General features: G+C 45.2%; 1 protein-coding gene across 10 annotated transcripts in view; it reads right to left on the reverse strand.

Moving 5' to 3' along the window:
• Positions 1–8,661: 8,661 nt before the first annotated feature.
• POMGNT2 (protein O-linked mannose N-acetylglucosaminyltransferase 2 (beta 1,4-)) overlaps positions 8,662–18,028 on the reverse strand; it is a 29,812-nt gene continuing 20,445 nt past the window's right edge. For 8 of the 10 annotated variants that reach the window (XM_027897470.1, XM_027897489.1, XM_027897480.1 and 5 more), the window contains one exon: positions 8,662–10,974. In XM_027897470.1, the coding sequence (XP_027753271.1) occupies positions 9,146–10,882 (1,737 nt within the window). In that variant the 5' untranslated portion in view covers positions 10,883–10,974 and the 3' untranslated portion in view covers positions 8,662–9,145. Of the gene's footprint in view, positions 10,975–13,848; positions 14,040–14,672; positions 15,171–18,028 lie in introns of those variants that run through there. The other 2 variants (XM_027897454.1, XM_027897445.1) reach the window with 2 other exon arrangements.

An 18,028-nucleotide genomic window follows, 5' to 3' on the forward strand; every position in this document is an offset into this window, starting at 1 on the left:
AGCTGGAGCTCTCTTGGTGGCTAGAGAGCTGAACTGGAGTAGCAGCAGACACACATCAGGTGGGTGTAGATGTACCTGTGTGCTTATTGGAATGCTTTGAATGGAAACAGACAAAACCTATTAAAATAAATGGCACTGGGTTTATGCTTCTTTTTGCCTCTATTTCAAGCAGATTTACAATTACCTTGCATTTATGGGTAGTTTACATTTTGTAAGCATTTCAAAACAGTTCAGCCTAAAAACATGTGTTTCAAGCCTGTTTTAATCTTGTGGTGAGGAACAGATTCCCCTGTGAGTCATGGAGCTTCCAAGTTAAGCAATGAACAGGTTCCTTTTATAGCCCCTTTCAGATTTGCCTTTGTTCTGTAAATCTGTGCAAAGGTAACTAAGCTCCCAGGGCAGCCCAGGTGGCGGGAGCCCCCTATTTCACAGCCCCAGCAAACCTGGCTGTGCCTGCAGCACTGCACACGTATTTCATGGGTCTCTGCTTTGGTCTTTTTCCCAATAAGCAACTGTGTTCAAGGGTCTGATTTTTGTTTGTTCCTCTGCAACCTGCAGAGGTTGTTTACATGAAGGAAATGGGTATGAGAAAGGTTATCAAACCAGAACTGGGATAAAAAGGGAAAGGCTCCATGGAGCTGCAGTTGGATACACTGACTGCTCCAGTCTGGGTTCAGACATGTTTTTGTGCTCCTGAAGCTGCTGATCATCCAATGGTGGTAATATTTTCCTATAGATTATACAGGATTGGCTGCAAGGGGTTCTTTTTTATTTCCACCACGCAGAGAGGGTTTCCAGGTAAGAGGCTTATGTAGCCTGGAGCAGCACAAACTGAGGAGCACTACTGCTCTGTGTGGGTCATTTCATGGGGCTTTATTGCCCCTGAAAAAAAAAGAGAGCTTTAAAAGAGAGCTGAGAAAGCAGAACCAAAATCCTAGCCTAGAACTGGGTGGCTTGTTTATGTGCGGTGCTTACCCATGGGGCCCTCACCTGAGCTACTGGTGAGGAGGATGCATCAAACCAGCCACTAATATCCTTTTGCTTTTTATGGGATAAGGATCAGCTCAGCAGGAACAGAGCAAGGCCAGCGGTGCTTGCCTTGGGAAAAACCCCACAGGCAGCTGTGTCCATCACAGCCTGGTGTTATATACCTGCCAAACTCACCTACACCACTGCTATACTAAGTGTAGTCTGCTGGTCAGAGATTTCCCAAACCTGGGCTGTAAAAAATACACTTTTTTTCTGAGGAGAACACACTTAAATTAGGTCCTTACTCAGAAAGGTAATGGCACATAGAAGGGGAACATGCAATACAGAGAATGAAGCCAACTGCTCTTTTGAAGTTTTCTTTCTGTCTACAAGCTTTGCAGAACAATTCTGGGAGGAAAAGGCTGAGATTTTCAGCAAAAATTCTGCCCTGCAGACAGGGACTCTCAGGCCAGCCCCAATGATTTCCCAGCCCCTCCTAGTCTCCCTAATAGAGCTTTTGGTTTGGGTTTTTTTAATGCAGAGGAAGGAAGAGTTGTCAGAGAAACAAAATGCTTCTCATAGAAGTGGCTGGGAAGTGCAACCGCGGTGTTTGGCCCCTTGGAGTTGCAGCAGAGATGTCTCTTTGCCTTCTCCAAGGACACAGCATCTTCCAGTCATCAGCATCAACCATATGTCCTGCCATCACTTTCTGCCCAAAATGAAGCAAGTGAGAGGTGGGAAAAGAACAGGAACCCAAAGCACTTGAAATCCTCATTCCCCGACAACTAAATCCCATTCTCCCCCTCAAGCAAAATGCATTTCAAATTGCTCCCTGAAGCACCATCATAATCCTGAGGAAGGAACGTGGAGGAAGAAGGAAGGAAAGAGATTTTTCACAGCTGTCTGGCTCTGAAACTGAAAAGTATTCATGCGTGGAGGAAAGCACCTTTCTCTGTCAGAAGGAAATACATGAAAAAAAATGTTTAAGAAATATGGAAGCAGCACTCATCTTCCATTGTGCTGTACAGGTGATGCTGTCAGGAGGTTCCTGGCCATGGCTGGAGATAATGCTGATGTTTTCCCATTTCCCATTAGGCTCCCCTTTGCCTGAAAGTCCAGCTCAAATTTTTCATCTTCTAATGGCAAAACAGAAGATGGAATCTCGAGAAGAGTGAATAAAAAGAACAAAGTAATGGAGAATTATATAAATTCTTGAAACAGAAGAGGAGGATCGGGAAAAGAGCTTGTACAAACAACAAATTCCCCTAGCTAAAACTGATGGCTTGGACCTACAGTCCTCCACTGATCTCTAACCTTAAAAACAAGAGACTTCAGTAATTCACCCCAGATGGCAGTGCCCCGCATGCCAACCCCCCTCTCCTCCGTGCTTCTTGCAGTGAGAATCCTGCAAAAAACCAGACACATTTCATGAAAACTTTGCCCAGATGGCCACCAGTGTCCCTACCCTGTTAGTCAGCTTGAGCAGCAGCCTGAGCCTCTGCCTTCTAACCTAGGTCTGTCACACCTTGCCACCAAGAGCCATGATCCCTGAATACAAGCAGATCCAGTCCCTGGGGCTGAAGAACAGGGAAAAGCCAGCGCTCAGCTCTGTTTATTTCAGCACTGGTGAAATCACCCCAGCGCAAGGGACCCACTGGAGTCCACACAGCAGCTGCTGTCTCAGCACCCATTCCTGGATGGCAACAAAGACCCGGCAGGTTTTTGCCAGGCAGATTGAAGAAGCAGGAGGAATTGACTCATCATGGAAACGTCACACCGCTAGAAATGTCCACGGGATAACATCATTGGAAATCCACAGGCACAGGGAAAACAACATTGCTGCTGGTGATGGAATGCCTGCAGGATTGTCCCTCCTCCATCCACCTTACTGGCCAAGCTGGAGGAGGCAACTACTAATCCTAGGGGCCAGAACAACATTAAAATAAGGAAGGACAAAGGAACAAGGAGCCTCTAGGACAGACAAGAGATATGTTAAACTGAGTGTGTCTGTGGATGCTACATTATGCATACAGGGACACGGTGAACCCAGAAGGTAAAATCAGGCAATTGGAGCGAGCTGTTGGAATACACACCAAACAAAGGGAAACTCAATTAAACTTTAAAGGCAACACATTTGAAAACGGCAGGACTAAGCGACATTTAAAGGTGATGATCATTGCCAAGTTATTTCGAGCAAACAGGAGGCTATTCTGTGTATCTGTTTGAACATGCCAACAATTAATTTGGTAATCAGCATGTTCTGGAGGGACGATTTGAGAGGGTGACAAGGAGGGCCAGGCCCTCAATCAGTGTAAATTCACGCTGGCTTGCTGCATGGCAGCCAGCCCCACGCTAGCAGAGGGTTTGGCTCAAGCCCCCTCAGGGGGGATGTGCTGGGGGAGGTGACTTCTCTTACATAAGGACGGTGATGTGCCTCACACACGTGCAGATGGTGATGCTTCTCTAACCACCCACAGCACAGATGGACTGTCAGTCATCACACTGAAAGCCATTCCAAGAGTGTGCCTACCCCCAGTCCAGCAGGGAAAATTAAGTGCTCTTTTATCCACTAAACCTACCCTGCCTTACACCACATACACGCCAAAAGGAAAAATATTGTAGAAACATGTCTGCTACTTATAAAGCTCAGAAGATGAGACAGAGTAAAAAAGATGCTGAAGTCACCCTCTTGTTCAATATAAATTAAATGGTGTGCTTATAGAGTCCCTTTCACCCACGGATCCCGGAGAGCAACAACTTCCCTGCTGTGGAGATGGACCAGCTCCTGCCCTGAAGAGGTTAAAGGCTTGGGTCAGAGCCCTTGCCAGTCCACCAAGGGTAAGTGTGGCTCTGCCTCTAAGCCATCTATGCCAACAGCCTACGGGGTCTTAAAATTATTTATTTCTCAAGTGTCTTAATTTAATTTAGGTCTTGTGAGGTGTTGATGTCTCAGGACAAGACATTTGTAGATCCCAGAGTGGTGCTTATGCAAAGCCTTAAGAGACGGGGGCGAAAAGGTGGCCTGAAATGGAAGAAAGAATAAAAATTTCAAAAAAAAAAATCAATAAACAGCTTTAAAGAAAATTACTGTCATACATTTACCTTGAGTAATGTATTTAGTTGTGAAAGACTGAGATGATAAAGCTGAAAACGGCACTTTGCATTACTTCTCACCAAAATCTTCTAAGAAATGGGTCTGGTTTCATCTGCAAACATATTTCCTAAACTGTCTCTCAAAGGTTTGTTTTTGCTTTATATTTTCCATCTCTCCACAGAAGGTCTTAAAAGTACCAGGTTATTGCTCTTGAGAATCATTATTTCCTTAAGAAAAGGATCTGTCCAAAAGAATCAGGAAAGGGGAGTGGAAGAAGATAGAAAAATCTCAAACTGAACTCTGTAAAACCAAATATTTTTATTATCTCCAGTCACTTGCTGGAGGTGTAAAACCCACACTGGGTGACCAATCTGGGTTGCAATTAGCCCATCACTGCCTGCCCCTACCACCCATGGGCAATGGGTGACAAGAAAGAAGCCAAAAGCTGGAGAAATCCATAGGGCCAGTAAAGAAAAGTGCGGTAATTTTGCCATGCAAAAGATAGCCAGTAATGATTTATGGCAGCCGTGGGGTTTCCTGGATGACACTTAGGATTCTGCATCCTTGGCAAGGGCTAAGTGCACTGCATAAGCACCGGGGCACCTCTGGCTGGTGAGATGGTGATCAGCTGGTGGCCATCAAGGTGCCCCCCTTGTCTGCAGAGGGGGATCAGGAGGAGCTGGGTTGCACCCGTGTGAGAACATTGCTCTCAGGGAACCAGCATCCTCACTGCCTCTCCCTTAGCCAAAAGCTTAGTGATGTCTTCATGCTGCACTCAGCCATGGGACCAAGCTCGGGACACCGACCTCCAAGCCACGCTCCATCACACAGAGGAAAATTCCTGCCTGGAATAAGGGTTTAAAATCCACGCAGAAGATGTTGATAGTAGCTCGGCAGAACACCGGCTATCTCAAACCAACTATTAGAACAAGATTTCATCATTATTTCCCTGTGTGTTAGGTTCCTGGGAAGCTGGCAAACAAGTGCCATAGAAATTTTCTGCGGTGAGCTCCACCATGCCAAAAGCCACCTGCAAGGCTGCGTAGCACAAGTCCCTCCCACCACTCGACAGTCCTAGAGATAGTATGACTTGGTGGCCTTTCAGCCTTATTTGTGCTACTTTATCCTGATCCCTGCTCTTCCACGCTACTCCTCCAGAGCAACTGGCCTTCTGCTGCCTGGAGCAAGGGCTGGGCTGTTTAGGACAAGCCACATCTGTTAAGTCTCAGCTCTCCACAGCCCTGGTGGCAAGAAACCTTCTCGAGAAACACAACTGAGCCAGACTAGAGTTGAGTCTCTTCAGAAATATTTCTATTCTTGGGTATGGTTTTAGAGGGGAGGATGGGCCATAAGCTGTGGAAGATTAACAGTAACATGAATTGCTCTGGCTCTATTATAAAGTCATAGTTGAGAGGTCCTGTCCCGTAGGGAACTGTATTGCCATCAACCTGCAGCTCCTGCTCCAACACTTCACAGGTCCAAGCTGGCAAATGCTCCATTTGGTCCTTCTTTGTCCTTGAATGTCAGTAAGAGCCCTCCCACAGCAGCCACGAGCTGCTCCTTGCACTAGGGCTAATTAAAGGGAGATACAAAACTGCAGCCAGAGAAAATCCTTCTCCATAAGCACAGACAAGCCCAAGAGCAGCGAGTTCAAGACCAGCATCCTGCACTACCCCCCGAGAGTTCTGGAAATAATCCCAGCTATTTCTCTTCTTCCAGGACAGTGGGGGCAAAGAGCACAACAGAGCACAATTTATTTGCTTTGGGAGCAGAAACAAGTTGATGCAGTGGTGGAAGTTCTAAGCTGCTTCCACAACACAACTCATTAAAGGAGCCCCCCAAGGTCACCGGGGGAAGAAGCTGTTCTGGAAGTAGAGTAACTCTGCTCCAGCCCTGCCTTCCCATGCACGAGAGAGATGCAGCCTCAGTCCCTGTGCACAGAGAGTCTGTGTTCATTAACAAGACAAAACTTGAAGTGATAACAGGCAAACATTCCTTCTGATTCATTAAGTGGCACTGACAGAGAAAATACCAGCGGGTTTTCTTGAAACGTGAAGGCTAAAGACTGTGAGAGGATATTCGTGTGAAGGAAGAGAAACAACAGCCCATGGGACAGGGGAGGACTGGGGTGAAAAACGGAACGGGCCTGCAAAGCACCGATGGCAAAGCTATTAGAAGGAAAGAAAATTCATAATGGAAAGATGCCAGGACTCCAGAGCAGTTCCTGAAGTAGTATAAATCAGCATTACACTACTGTGCCCAATTTATGAAACTACAGGCCAGACCACAGGCTCTCAGTGCTGTGTGCTCTGGCAGAGGAGGAACTCAGTTATAGCAGTAAGGCACCAGCACAGACATTCTTGCACTGGGCAGGTGTTGGAGGAAAACAGCAACATCACTGTCACAACTTCAGCATTCAGCTATCTCAGAATTTGAAAAGGAAAAATACCTTCATTTTCCTTCCACCTCATAAAGCACTCATAGCACTGATGAGGAAGACAGAACCTGAATGCACATTTTTGAAAAGCACATTTGACTATCTTCTGGAAAAAGTGACTCTCTCTCTGAACACAAGAGAGACCATTTCAGGCCAGAGTTAAGAGCATGGAAACCCCCATATATGATACTTCATAGCTTTGTAGCCAATTTTGTTGATTAGAGTCATTAGAATATGAGAAGAAAATAGTTAATGTGCTGTAACCAATCTGCAAATGTTACAAAATCCGCAATCATACGGAACTAATTTTAAGTGAAATGTGATGGTCTATAAATTACAGGCAAAGGATTACTGTAAAAGACATGGAGAAAAGCAGGCAGGAAGGTAACAAGCAGACTGATACCCTGTCCAGGATGAACACTGATGAGAACACAGGCAGTCACACACCCATAGAAAATTACTTCTGAGAGCTGATGCAAACCAAATGCTCACTACGTTTCAGCTCTCTGAAGACTCACTCAATACTGATTCACAGGGTGCCAACATTACCACCCTCACAACAGCCAGCAGGACAGCCACGAGCCACAGGACTACCTTTAGCTCAAATGGATGTGGGGATGCAAGACTGCTGCAAAATGCTTCCGTGAGAGGGAGCTCATCAGCCAGCAAGGTCCTGGGGAGCCACAGGTCCCAGAGGCTTCCCTGAACAGCTTTTCTGTTGTCGAGTTTTTCTCACCTCAGCTCTGACGTAAGAGCACGGAATAAGCAGCCACATGGAGACTTTGGGGCACAGCTTGGATACTCACTTCAGCAAGAAGCCCATTTTGTCCTAAGAAAACAGCAGCAGGAATATTCACGTGCCCCTTTAAAATATCGCGGCAAAAACTATTAGTTGGCAAGGTTACAATAGCAAAGCACACACAGACTTTGGGACTGATGTTCTGATTCTTCCCCTCCTTTAAATCATAAACATATTTGAAAACAAAGCAAGACATAATGAAAATGAATATACAGAAGTAGCACTTGCCTGAAGGTCCAATGTTGTACTGTGGTGTTTTGCTCATTTTTCAACCCTCCTGTTTCTTGTCTGATTTTTACAGCAATGCTTTTCTCCCCCTCTCTCCAGAACCCGTATTTATAATCCTGCCTTGAGATGCTCATCTATCAGCCCACCACTCGGAAAGCAAGACATTTATCCTACCGTTCAAATGTCCATCCAGACCTTGGGAGGAAGGTGTGTATGGAGGAGGGAGAGAAGAAGGAAGCATATTTCCTGTTGCTTCAATGCTGGTGATGAACGATGAAGGATGCTAACATCTATGAGGGAAACATCTCACACTCCTGCTCCTCTCTCATTCCCCAAGAGCTGTACTTGTGACTCAGAGCAGGTTTTCAAAGACAGCACCATTTAGGGTCTTCAGCTAAAGCAGCTCTGTGCAGGACCAGGCCCAAAGCAGTCAGTGTGCTACCCCAGCAATGAAGCCAGATTCTGATCTCACGGAAAATGAGTTTAAGTCTAGAATAAATTACTCTCCTCACTGGAGCAACAGAGGTGAGAGTGTCATCAGCCCAATCACTGCCACGTGCTCTGTCCAGCCCAGTGCCATGGCATTCATCTACCTGTTTCCTGCCTGACTCTGCTTCCTCCCACCAACACCCAGGAACAGCCATGCCCAGAAAGCTTCGCTTTGCCATCACCTGCCTATTCCTTAGCAAAGCACGTACCTGTTGGCAGCTATTATCAACTGATTATTGTGATCAAATACCGAAAAAAGGGTTTTCTTGAGTGCATTCCTGTATGTGCAATCGCTCCCACCATCATCTCTTCCACACCATCCTCTTCCTTTCTTACACACCTGTATATAGCTCACAAAATGAGCGAGCTACATCTTAAAACAGATCAACACAGAAAGACATCTTAAAACACAGTAGATTATTTTATCTATGCCACCCCTTCTACTTCTATCTCCTACTCCAGCCTTTTGCAATAGGGGTGCAGAAATCAGAAATCTGATTTAAAACATGAAGTTGACACTGTAGTGTCATTTTCTTTAACCAAAATATGAAAAATAAAAAGCTACACATACACACATTTTACCACAACAATGGATAAATCACAGTAACGTTTTGACAAATAATAAAACGCAAATAAAAAAATAGAGGAGGTTTACAGCAGTTTAATGAAGGCTCCAGTACCAAATCCTGAACTCAAAGTTACAGTCAGAGTTATTGAAAAAAATAACTTACAATGAAAAAGCTGATGAGAATTGCCCACTTAGCCATGGAATTAACTGTGGTTTAATGCTGTGCTTAAATACTCACCACACAATAGGAACAAATTTAAATCACGACCAAGGTACACACAATTCACTTCCATTCTGTTTTCAATTACACGTATTCAGCATGTAATTTAACCTCTGGAAGTTACTCTGAAGAACACAGAGGTTTCTCTTTTTTTTTTTTTTTTTTAAACACTCACTGGAAATAAATACCATCTAAAGAATACACATGGAGTGCAATAAAATAGACACTTAGGCACTGGTACAGTCTAGTCCTCTTCAGCCCTCTACAAACTACAAGACGAGAAGTTTTAAACCACAGATGGAGTGGAGAGCAGTTTAGAGCTGTACAGGTAGTGCAGCAGGTTATGTACTACACAAGAGCACATCTGCAAAAGGTCCCAGGAGATTTTTGTTGAAGATGCAGCGTATCCACACCAGGTATATCGTGAAGGGCTTAATGTTTTCTGAGAAGGTGTGATTCTGATGGGACAATATATAAGGCATGTAAGTGTTTTCCCCTTGCTCTTGTATCCACACTTCGTATTTCACTTCTCTGACCTTGAGATACCTCAGATTCCAGGGGATCTGCCAGGACACAGCAAGTTTAGCTTCACTTGTGCCCTGGACAGAGGCCTGACACTTGGCATCCCTCACTTTGCCAGGGTAGAGGCTACCAGACCATTTCTGCTTCTTGGGTCCGGGCTTAGACTTCACAGTCTGCCTAATTGTGTGGATTAGAGATGGGATGTTCACCTTTGTGTCCTGGTAGGCACGGAACAGCCACTCGGGGTTGCGGCAGCAGAGGTGCCGTGGCACCTCTGTGCTCTTAATGATGCGCTCTTGCTCAGCCTTGTCCAGATGAGCAATCCCACCCTGATCCCAAGGTCTGTCCGGGTAGGTCACCGTGTCTTCCCTGTCAGTGTTCTGCCAGGCAATGTACTGCAGGTCCATGCCAGGAAGGGTGGCCAGGGTTTTGTAAGGGGTATAGTGCTCGGGGTTGATAGCGTACGGGAAGAGCTCCACCACGGTGGCGCCTCTGGGCAGGAAGAGCGACATGACTAACTGTGCCCCGTGCATGCTGACCAGCATGGACGCGTTGCTGATCAGCCGGACAATGTCAGGGAACGAATGCTCCTCCAGAGAGACGGAAATGGTTTTCATCTGAAACTCCTGAGCGAGAGCCAGGATTAGTTCGGCCTCATTTAGGATAAGCCTGTTGATTGTTCGACTGAACACCACGACGTACTCCTCGCCGGAGCTTTCCTCCGAGCTGATGTTCAGTTTCTGCATCATGAATTTGGTAAACTGCCTGATCTCATTACCAGAAACCAAGATGTTAGCCTTTGGTCCTTGTGGCTGGACAAATCCGTACTGGTACCAGGTGGTGATTTTGGACAGTCCCACATACGATTTGGTGAAGCAGAGGAGCCTGCCCAGGGTTTTAAGCTCCTCCCTGAGGAGCGGCTGCTTGTTACTCAGTAACTTGTAGAGGTCAAAGTGAACACCTTCACTCCACCCTTCCATGAAGAAGAGCCGTGCGTCCAGATCTAAATCAGAGAACTGCTGCATGGTGTAATAAATGGGCAGGAGGTCATCGTGAAAGACGTGCATCAGGTTGTCTGGGTTGAACCTGTTGGCGATCAGCGCCACATCAGGCACAAAGACCGGCTTTGGCATAAATTTCAGTGCAGCAGCTGGCAGCTCCACAAAGTTGAAGTACTGGGTGTTGTGATCTTCCACAGAGGAGAGGTCGAGCAGGGCCGGCTGGAACCTCCGGGAGCCCAGGTTGGGCAGCATAACCGAGGAGTTGCTGTGAAAGTAGACGAACTCCTCGGCCTCGGTAGAGTAGCAGAGGGACTCGAAGCGGCAGATGCGGTCGGTGTGCATCCTCCCAGTGCACACCATCCTGGTGCCGTTCTCCACCAGCGCCTGGAGAGCTGCATGGTAGTCAATCTGAACCTCAGAAAGTTCCTGAGACTGGCGTGTGAGGACCAACTCCTCTTCCACCATGGAGGCATGCTCGCGAAGTTTGATGTATTTCCACAGCAGAGCAGCGAGGACAGACACGAGCAGGGCATTAAACACAGCTGCTATGTTCATTCTGTAGTTAGATCCTAGCAGGATGACAGGTGGGGAACGCAATGGAGAGGGAACACATCATTAACACGCCTTGACATGGTGAAGGCAAAGACCTGTGGAAAATAAAACAAGAAGGGAACCATTTAAACGTCCGGTTTACAGCTCCATCATAAATCACATTTTAAGGACTATTCAAGAGAGTTTTTTGGTTTTTTTTTCAGTAATTTTCCCCCCTTCCAAGGAACGACCGGAAAAAAGAAAAAAGTGCCAAAGCTCTACCCAAAACTGTAAAAAAAAAAAAAAAAAAAAAAAAAGGCAAAGAGAACTGGGAGCTGCTCTACAGGAAGGCTTCCTCTCTCATTTTCACTTCTACACTTTTGGAAAAGAAAATGTAAAAGAGTTTAAAGATGAAGAATCTGTGAAAATCTATCAGAAAAAATAGTACATTCTCTGGGACTTAGGCTCAGCAGCTGCTTTTTGCAGACCACTCCCCCAGTGAGAGGAAAGAGAGCACTGCAATCACTGGGTCACTGGCAAAGGGGTTGGGAGACCAAGCTCCTCCTCCTGATCTGCCACAGGCTTTTTGTACAGCTGTAAATACTCAACGGCGCCTCTCACCTTTACTGTGCAGGCAATAATGGCATAAGGAGCATTGCCAAGTACAGATTTCACAATACTCCAATGTGGAATGTGGACTAATGAACAACACATTCAATATAATTTTGCTGGGAGGTTGGGGGAGGACTTGCAGGTCTGTGGGCTGCCCTGTGGGAAACTCCCAAGTCACTCGGGCATTTCTTTGGCTGCAGTCCAGGATCAAAGGCTAGGAACTGCCATCATCTTCCAAAAGAAATACTGGCATGGGAGAGAGGAGAGCTCTGGTCTTTATGTGAGGAACCGATATGCCATTAAAGTAATCAAACTTTCATTTAGTGGGAGTCTCAACTGCACCAGCCAACTCTTACACAAATGATAAGCACTTGAAGGGTTTCACTGCTGGCATTTTCCCATCCCAACCCAAGAACCTTTTCTGTGCTGCTCCCTCTTTATTTTTTTGTTAGAGAGGTCCTGCCTCTCTTTGTAGAAACACCACTGGCTTATATCAGAGTACTGATTATATTTTCAACTGTGAACTTCATTTGAGGTATTGATTCACCTACAGTATTTATGGGCTCCAATTTTCATTATGCATCAAGATTCACTGCTAGTCAGACTGTAAGTAATTGCACCCATGGCTCATAGGGAACTTCAGGAAGGGAAATTTCTGATCGGTATATACCCCATTAGACTGTTTCTAGCTGCTGTTTTTAAAGGTAGCAATTTTAAACTTACTTTGATGTAAGTTTGCAGGGAGGGGGAAAAAGCAAGTGTACATGTTCTGACATCCCAAGCATCCCTTAGCATTTTAACTGAGAGACACTTCTTATATGGCAGAGGGGAGGAAGTCAGCAAGACATATTTGGGACCAAAGCAAAACCTCTACTGCCAAGAGAGTTCTTTTGAAAAGAGATGCTGCAGCCTAAAAGCTTGACCCTGCAAGTTGGAACTGAATGGAAAATCATTCATGGAATTCAATGAAGTCATAAGGGATTCCTACAGCTTGTGAGATCCCAACAGCCTGAGGGATCCATGAAGAACTGAAGGTACGTGGGAGTCTGAATAATGCCAAAGAAACAAGTGCTAGCTGTAAGCCACATAAAATCAAGAGGTGATCTCTGGGGATCTGAGCAACAAATTCATTTCAATTTCAGAGCAGCTCCAGCTACTCAAACGAAACAGAAATGAAGTCCACCTCCTCTGGCAAGTGGTCTGAAAAACTACCTCCCTAAAAGCAAGCAGCAAATTAAAAATGGTGTTGTTTTGATTTCAACCACGAAAAAGAAAATGGGAAGGGACCCAAAGTGGACATCTAATTACCAAGGGAGGATCAGTTCTCCATAAACCACTCCCCAAAGATGCTTCTTTATCTCATTCTTAGTACTCATTCATCTCTTTAGCCAGTCTCGACAGAGGCATGGAAGGACTATCATAAACCCTTCCCTAACACTCAGCCTTTGTTTCAACCACAGCAATTTAAATCTGGTCTTGTCTCAGGGACCAGAGATATCCTTCAGAGACAAATGATAGCTGTCATCTGCCCTTCTCTGTCAACAGGGGATGACTGCTGCTCCTGATGGCTTTGCAACTCTCAGCCACGGTTGCTCCATGGACAGCCTTGAATGGAAACCCACTTGAGACAGTGGTACATCACTCAGGCTCTGCTAATGCCATCAAACCAGTCTTCAGAAAAAAAAATAAAATTGATGGAGACAGATCTTAAGTTATTTTGTTGGTACCAGACTTTCAATGCTACATTTTACTTCTTCACCGTCTTTGAAAGACGTGTAACGATATCATCCATCTCTCTACGCAACCTCTGCACTACGAACCTCTCATCTCGTGTTCGCAGCTTTAAATGACTTCAGCAGCATCACCGGGGAAAGGACCCAGCCCCAGCTGGCTAAGAACGAACAACTCAGCTTTTTAACAAAAATCATCTGCAAGGCCCTATTCCACTTCTTTCCTCATTGCAGCTCCTTCACTTCCCTGCATTTAGCTGAAGTGAGTGCATGTGCTTTAGCCAACCAGGTGTGAGGGACAGTTGTTAAAGGCTAGTAGTGCTAAAGTAATCCATCTTCATTTCTGTTCCTCATTGCCAGTTCCTAAATCCTGGTTCATGCTGCTTGGCTGAAAGCTGCTTTTGATGAAAGTAAACAAGGGGATGAGGACAGGAAGGGGTGTTGCAGGCAGAAATGAGAAGAGAATTTCACAGGTACTCAGGGAACTGTCTTAATTCTCTGCTTGTTTTCCCACATTTTATCAACCACCTTTTTTTCAATCTGACACTTTCAGTAAAAACAGACCTTTGAGAACTAAAATTTTTGATCCTTCGGGGAACGACAGAACATAAATAGTAACAAACAATCCCACTGTTTGCTTTTACATACCCAGGAGAGGCTGCAACGAGGGGGTAAATGCAAGCAATCATTTTCCATGTCCCCTGGTTCCTCAGTCCCTCAAGCTGAGATCAGCCATTAGGCACTGTGAGCAGCAGTAGTCCTGGGAGGGGAAACTTTCCCAGGAGGCAGCAGGTAACTCTGGAATAGGTAAAAGTATTTAGTCTTACACCTAAAAAGAGCTGCTTCATGATAAAAGAAACTTTCATTACTAAATCTCCCCGGCAAAATGGGGCTAGACACCTGCCACTCCCCTCCCACGGTGCCACTGGAGAACATCTTAAGCACTGGACAGCACTTGCAGAAGTGGCCCGCTGGACACACCGCTACCCTCTGTAAGGGCAGAGTGCTCTGTGCTGTTTCTTTCTACATACAGGTCAGCGTCTAGGCCAGTCACACCCCCAACTGCCCACCAGCTACCTCCTCCCCACCCCTACCACACTCACCGACCCTCTTGCTTCCCAGCGACATTGGGATAACCACGGCTTTGAGCAATACGCCCCAGTTACCAAGGAAATTGTATGGACTGACTTTTTTTTTACTCTCTGCTTTGAAATGCTAAAGCATCATCCTTCAGCACCAGGAGACACGACAGCTGACAGAGCAGAGCCCAGGCAGAAGAGACGTGCATGTAAAAGCTGCACAGAGCTTCTCGCTGCCAAGCTGGCAGAGGGCAATGACGCCCCATGGCAGGGGATGGGACATACCCTTGAACACTCCCGGGAGCAGTGGGCTGCAGGGGAGGAGCAGGAATGAGAGGAGGAGGAGGAAGAAGAGGCAGTAATGCTGACAGGATAGCGGGGCAGCAGACTTACAGTCAGAGATGGGGAGTTCAACAAAAACACGGGCATAGGGGTGGCTCACTTTGCAAAGGAAATGAGAGCGTGTCCTGAGGCTTGCAGCTCAGCCACAATGGATGCCGCTCCAGAGGCTAAGAGCCTGTGGGAGGGAGTCTGGTTTTGGTCAGCTCATCTTTACTCTTTTTCCAAAAGAGTTCACAGGCATGAAGAGCTTACCCCATTCTCTTCCTCCACCCCCTCTCACTTGGCAAAAGTGTCACAGTTTCATCCTCTCAGCCCAGCTACTGCCTCTGTAACTAGCGCTGACTGCTGCTGAGCAGGTAAAGCCTTCAGGAACATGCATCTGGTACGTTCAGCAGGCACTTCTGGCACGGACCTCCAGCATCTTGCAGGTCCATGGTACTCTCATACAAGTTTGGACACAGCAGCACCTTCTGCCTGTTACCTACTGGTCATCTGATGTTTTAAACATACTCAGGCAGCAGGAAAGCAACAGGAAACAGAGATGGAGACGTGGCTCTTCATCTCTCCTTACCATGTCTAGGAGACCAGAGTGGGTGGGATGAGAGAGGGGAATTTCTACTAATAGGCAGTTGGCATAAGGGACTGTTTGGATTCATTTAAGAGACGAGGTCTGTTGTTCTTTTTTTAATTGTGAAGCTACAGTAGGATGAATCATTAAAGCTATTAATATGATGGACAATGTTCCAAATCTCCTCTCCATTTTAAAAATTACAATCTAGGTAAGAAATAGGGAGAAAAGCTACAAAGCCCACAAAATGAAAAACAGCCACAAAAAAAAGACATAAACATACACTACTAAAATCCCCAAAGGAAAAAAGCCAAGGGTGACCAGGGTGAACAGTGTACCTAAAGAAGGATTACCCAGTCCTGCAAGTATTAACCAAATGAAAAGTGCTGGTTTTGTCTATTTATGTTTTGACAAGCTTTCGTTAACAATGCCCAAGCATTTTCAAGCCAATGTTCAGTTTTCCAGAGATACAGCAAGCTAAAAAGCTTCACAAAATTGAAAAGAACTCCCATGAAGGATACATACTTCCAGAGAGCATCCCCACTCCATGCAGAGAAATGCCTCCTCCCATAGGCCAACTTGGGTTTGGCCCAGCTGACCAGCTCCCAGTTGTGGTAGTGGTGTCCAAACAGAACCATCTCCATCCAGAGTTTCCAGAAATGCAGCATAACTGGAAGTGGGGCTGCCTTTGCCATAGGACAGGGAAGGAGTTGAGCCAGAGCCACATGGGCAGGAAATGCACAGGGAGTCTGGACCTTCTTCTTGTTATGGCAACACAGTGGGAGGGGTGGGAACAGATATTCCCTCTTCAAGGATATTTTCCCCACCAGGGCTCCCTACCCCCAGATCCATCTCTTGCTAGACTGGCTTTCCAGGACCAGTACAGGAAAAGAAAAGCGTGCAAACATGGCATTTCACACTTCCCCTGCAAAATGTCTTCTGTTCTTTCTCCCATCCCTGATGCAAGAGGCTTAGCTAAGGATGGAGTGTATATAACACATGCAGTTTTAAATACCTACTTCATTCATACTCAAAGCAGAAGTTGCTAGAAGGCAACTTTCCCGATTGGAAGGAGGGGGAGTTAGGATTCGGCAGCCAAGAATTCGCTTTTATTCTCATCTCTGTCACAGATTCCCGCAGAACCACAAGCAAGTCAATCCCCACAGCCCCAAAAGCTGTTATCATCTTATTCACTGTATTTATTTAATGAGATACATATATCTTTCACAGTACATAGCACATTAAAGAAAGGATGGTACACTGAATGATTGATATACTGGAACATTTTCTTTGTAAAGAGCAGCCAAGTGTAGAAGTGCTGACTTCTTAAACAGGAAAAGAGCAGATTCCTGAAGGGAGCAAACCCAGCAGTTAAAGATAAAAATATCATTAGTGAAGCCTGATACAAAGAGGAGATACAAAATATAAGAATATCTTGACTGTGTAGTCTCAAGTAGAATTTAAAAAAATAGAGCCTTATTCAGAAAAAATAAAATCAAATATTACAATATGTTAAAAAAAGTCTTACAAAAACCTTATCTATAGACAGTTGTGATCCAATTTAGGTCTATCTTCAGTTTTTATGGTTTAGTGTAAGTGAGGAGTAGAAAACAAAACTGTAAATCTTGCCATATGAGACTGCAACCAAAGAGATTGAGGCTCTGTGCAATGGCCCCTACTGCAAATGTACCTTCAATGTGAACAGGAGAATGCTGGTTGCTACAGGACACCTACCAGCTGCACTTGACACCTACCAGCTGCACTTATGGATAGAAAATCTGAGTTTTCTTCCAATAAATTTCAGAGTCTGTGACAGCTGAGACAGAAGGAGGTCGAACCTGATTTTCTTTTTGACTAGCAACCATAGATTTAATATTTGTTGATACTGTTGTCTTGATCTACAAAATAACAGGTTAAAAAAAAAAAATTCCAGCACTGAGCAGTCAAGCCACAAAACTAAGCCAAAAGTATAAATCTAAAAAGAATACTTTTTGGGCTTTTAAGGTCCACATCTCCAAGTTCTCTCCTCCACTCATAATGACATGGAGTATGAAATCCTTTCCCTAAACAAAAACTAACCTTATCTCCAGAAAATTCCCCTAAATAAGATGCATTTCTGATAAACAAGCCCGAGGCAAGAGATGTAAGAAAAATGAGCTAAAAAAGGTTAAAAATTAAAAAAAAAAAAAAAAATAAAAAGAAGGTATTTCTCTCAGCCCTCAAGTCTTCTCCACGTTCTGACAGTCCCAAGCCTAAAGATGAAAACCTGAGTTACTCAAAATAACCATGGCTACAGAGAGGGGAAAGCTTAACAGACAGAGCTCATCCCAGCTATCTTTGGTCATCCGAGAATCCCACTGAAACCTATCAGGTTATATTGGCATTAACAGCTCTGTCATATGAGTAAGAAATCTCTCGTTTTGCCTGGTCTCTTGCTTTTAGTCTGTAAGCAAGATACCTTTGTCAGAAAAAGAGGTGTCAGAGAGCAGCAGCTTTATCTTACTTCAGTGGTCTGCCTGAAGTAAAGACGGAGCAGAGGTGGTAGAAGGGAAAATTTACTAATGCTGCAAAAGTGAGTTTAAAAGAATATGATGTGAAATCCCAAAGTACTGAACAAGATGACCTTCAGCAACTCCAACCATGCCTCTGGGCTTTAGCTGCCATTTGTTTTTCTCTGTATTTTATCTATCCTTTCTCTATTCTCCAATGGGCAGAGTACCTGTGTTATTTCGATACTGGGAATGGTGCTTAGAAGCATTTATACCCTGAGGTCTCCCTGCTTCCCATCAGCATGCTGTCCAAGACTGCTCCTGTGAGCTGCAAATTCTAAGCAGGAGCC

Source organism: Empidonax traillii, unplaced genomic scaffold (assembly GCF_003031625.1).
Source record: "Empidonax traillii isolate 1590-97213 ecotype Southwest subspecies unplaced genomic scaffold, ASM303162v1 scaffold19:size3308961, whole genome shotgun sequence".
In the NCBI taxonomy this organism is placed as follows: Eukaryota; Metazoa; Chordata; class Aves; order Passeriformes; family Tyrannidae; genus Empidonax; species Empidonax traillii.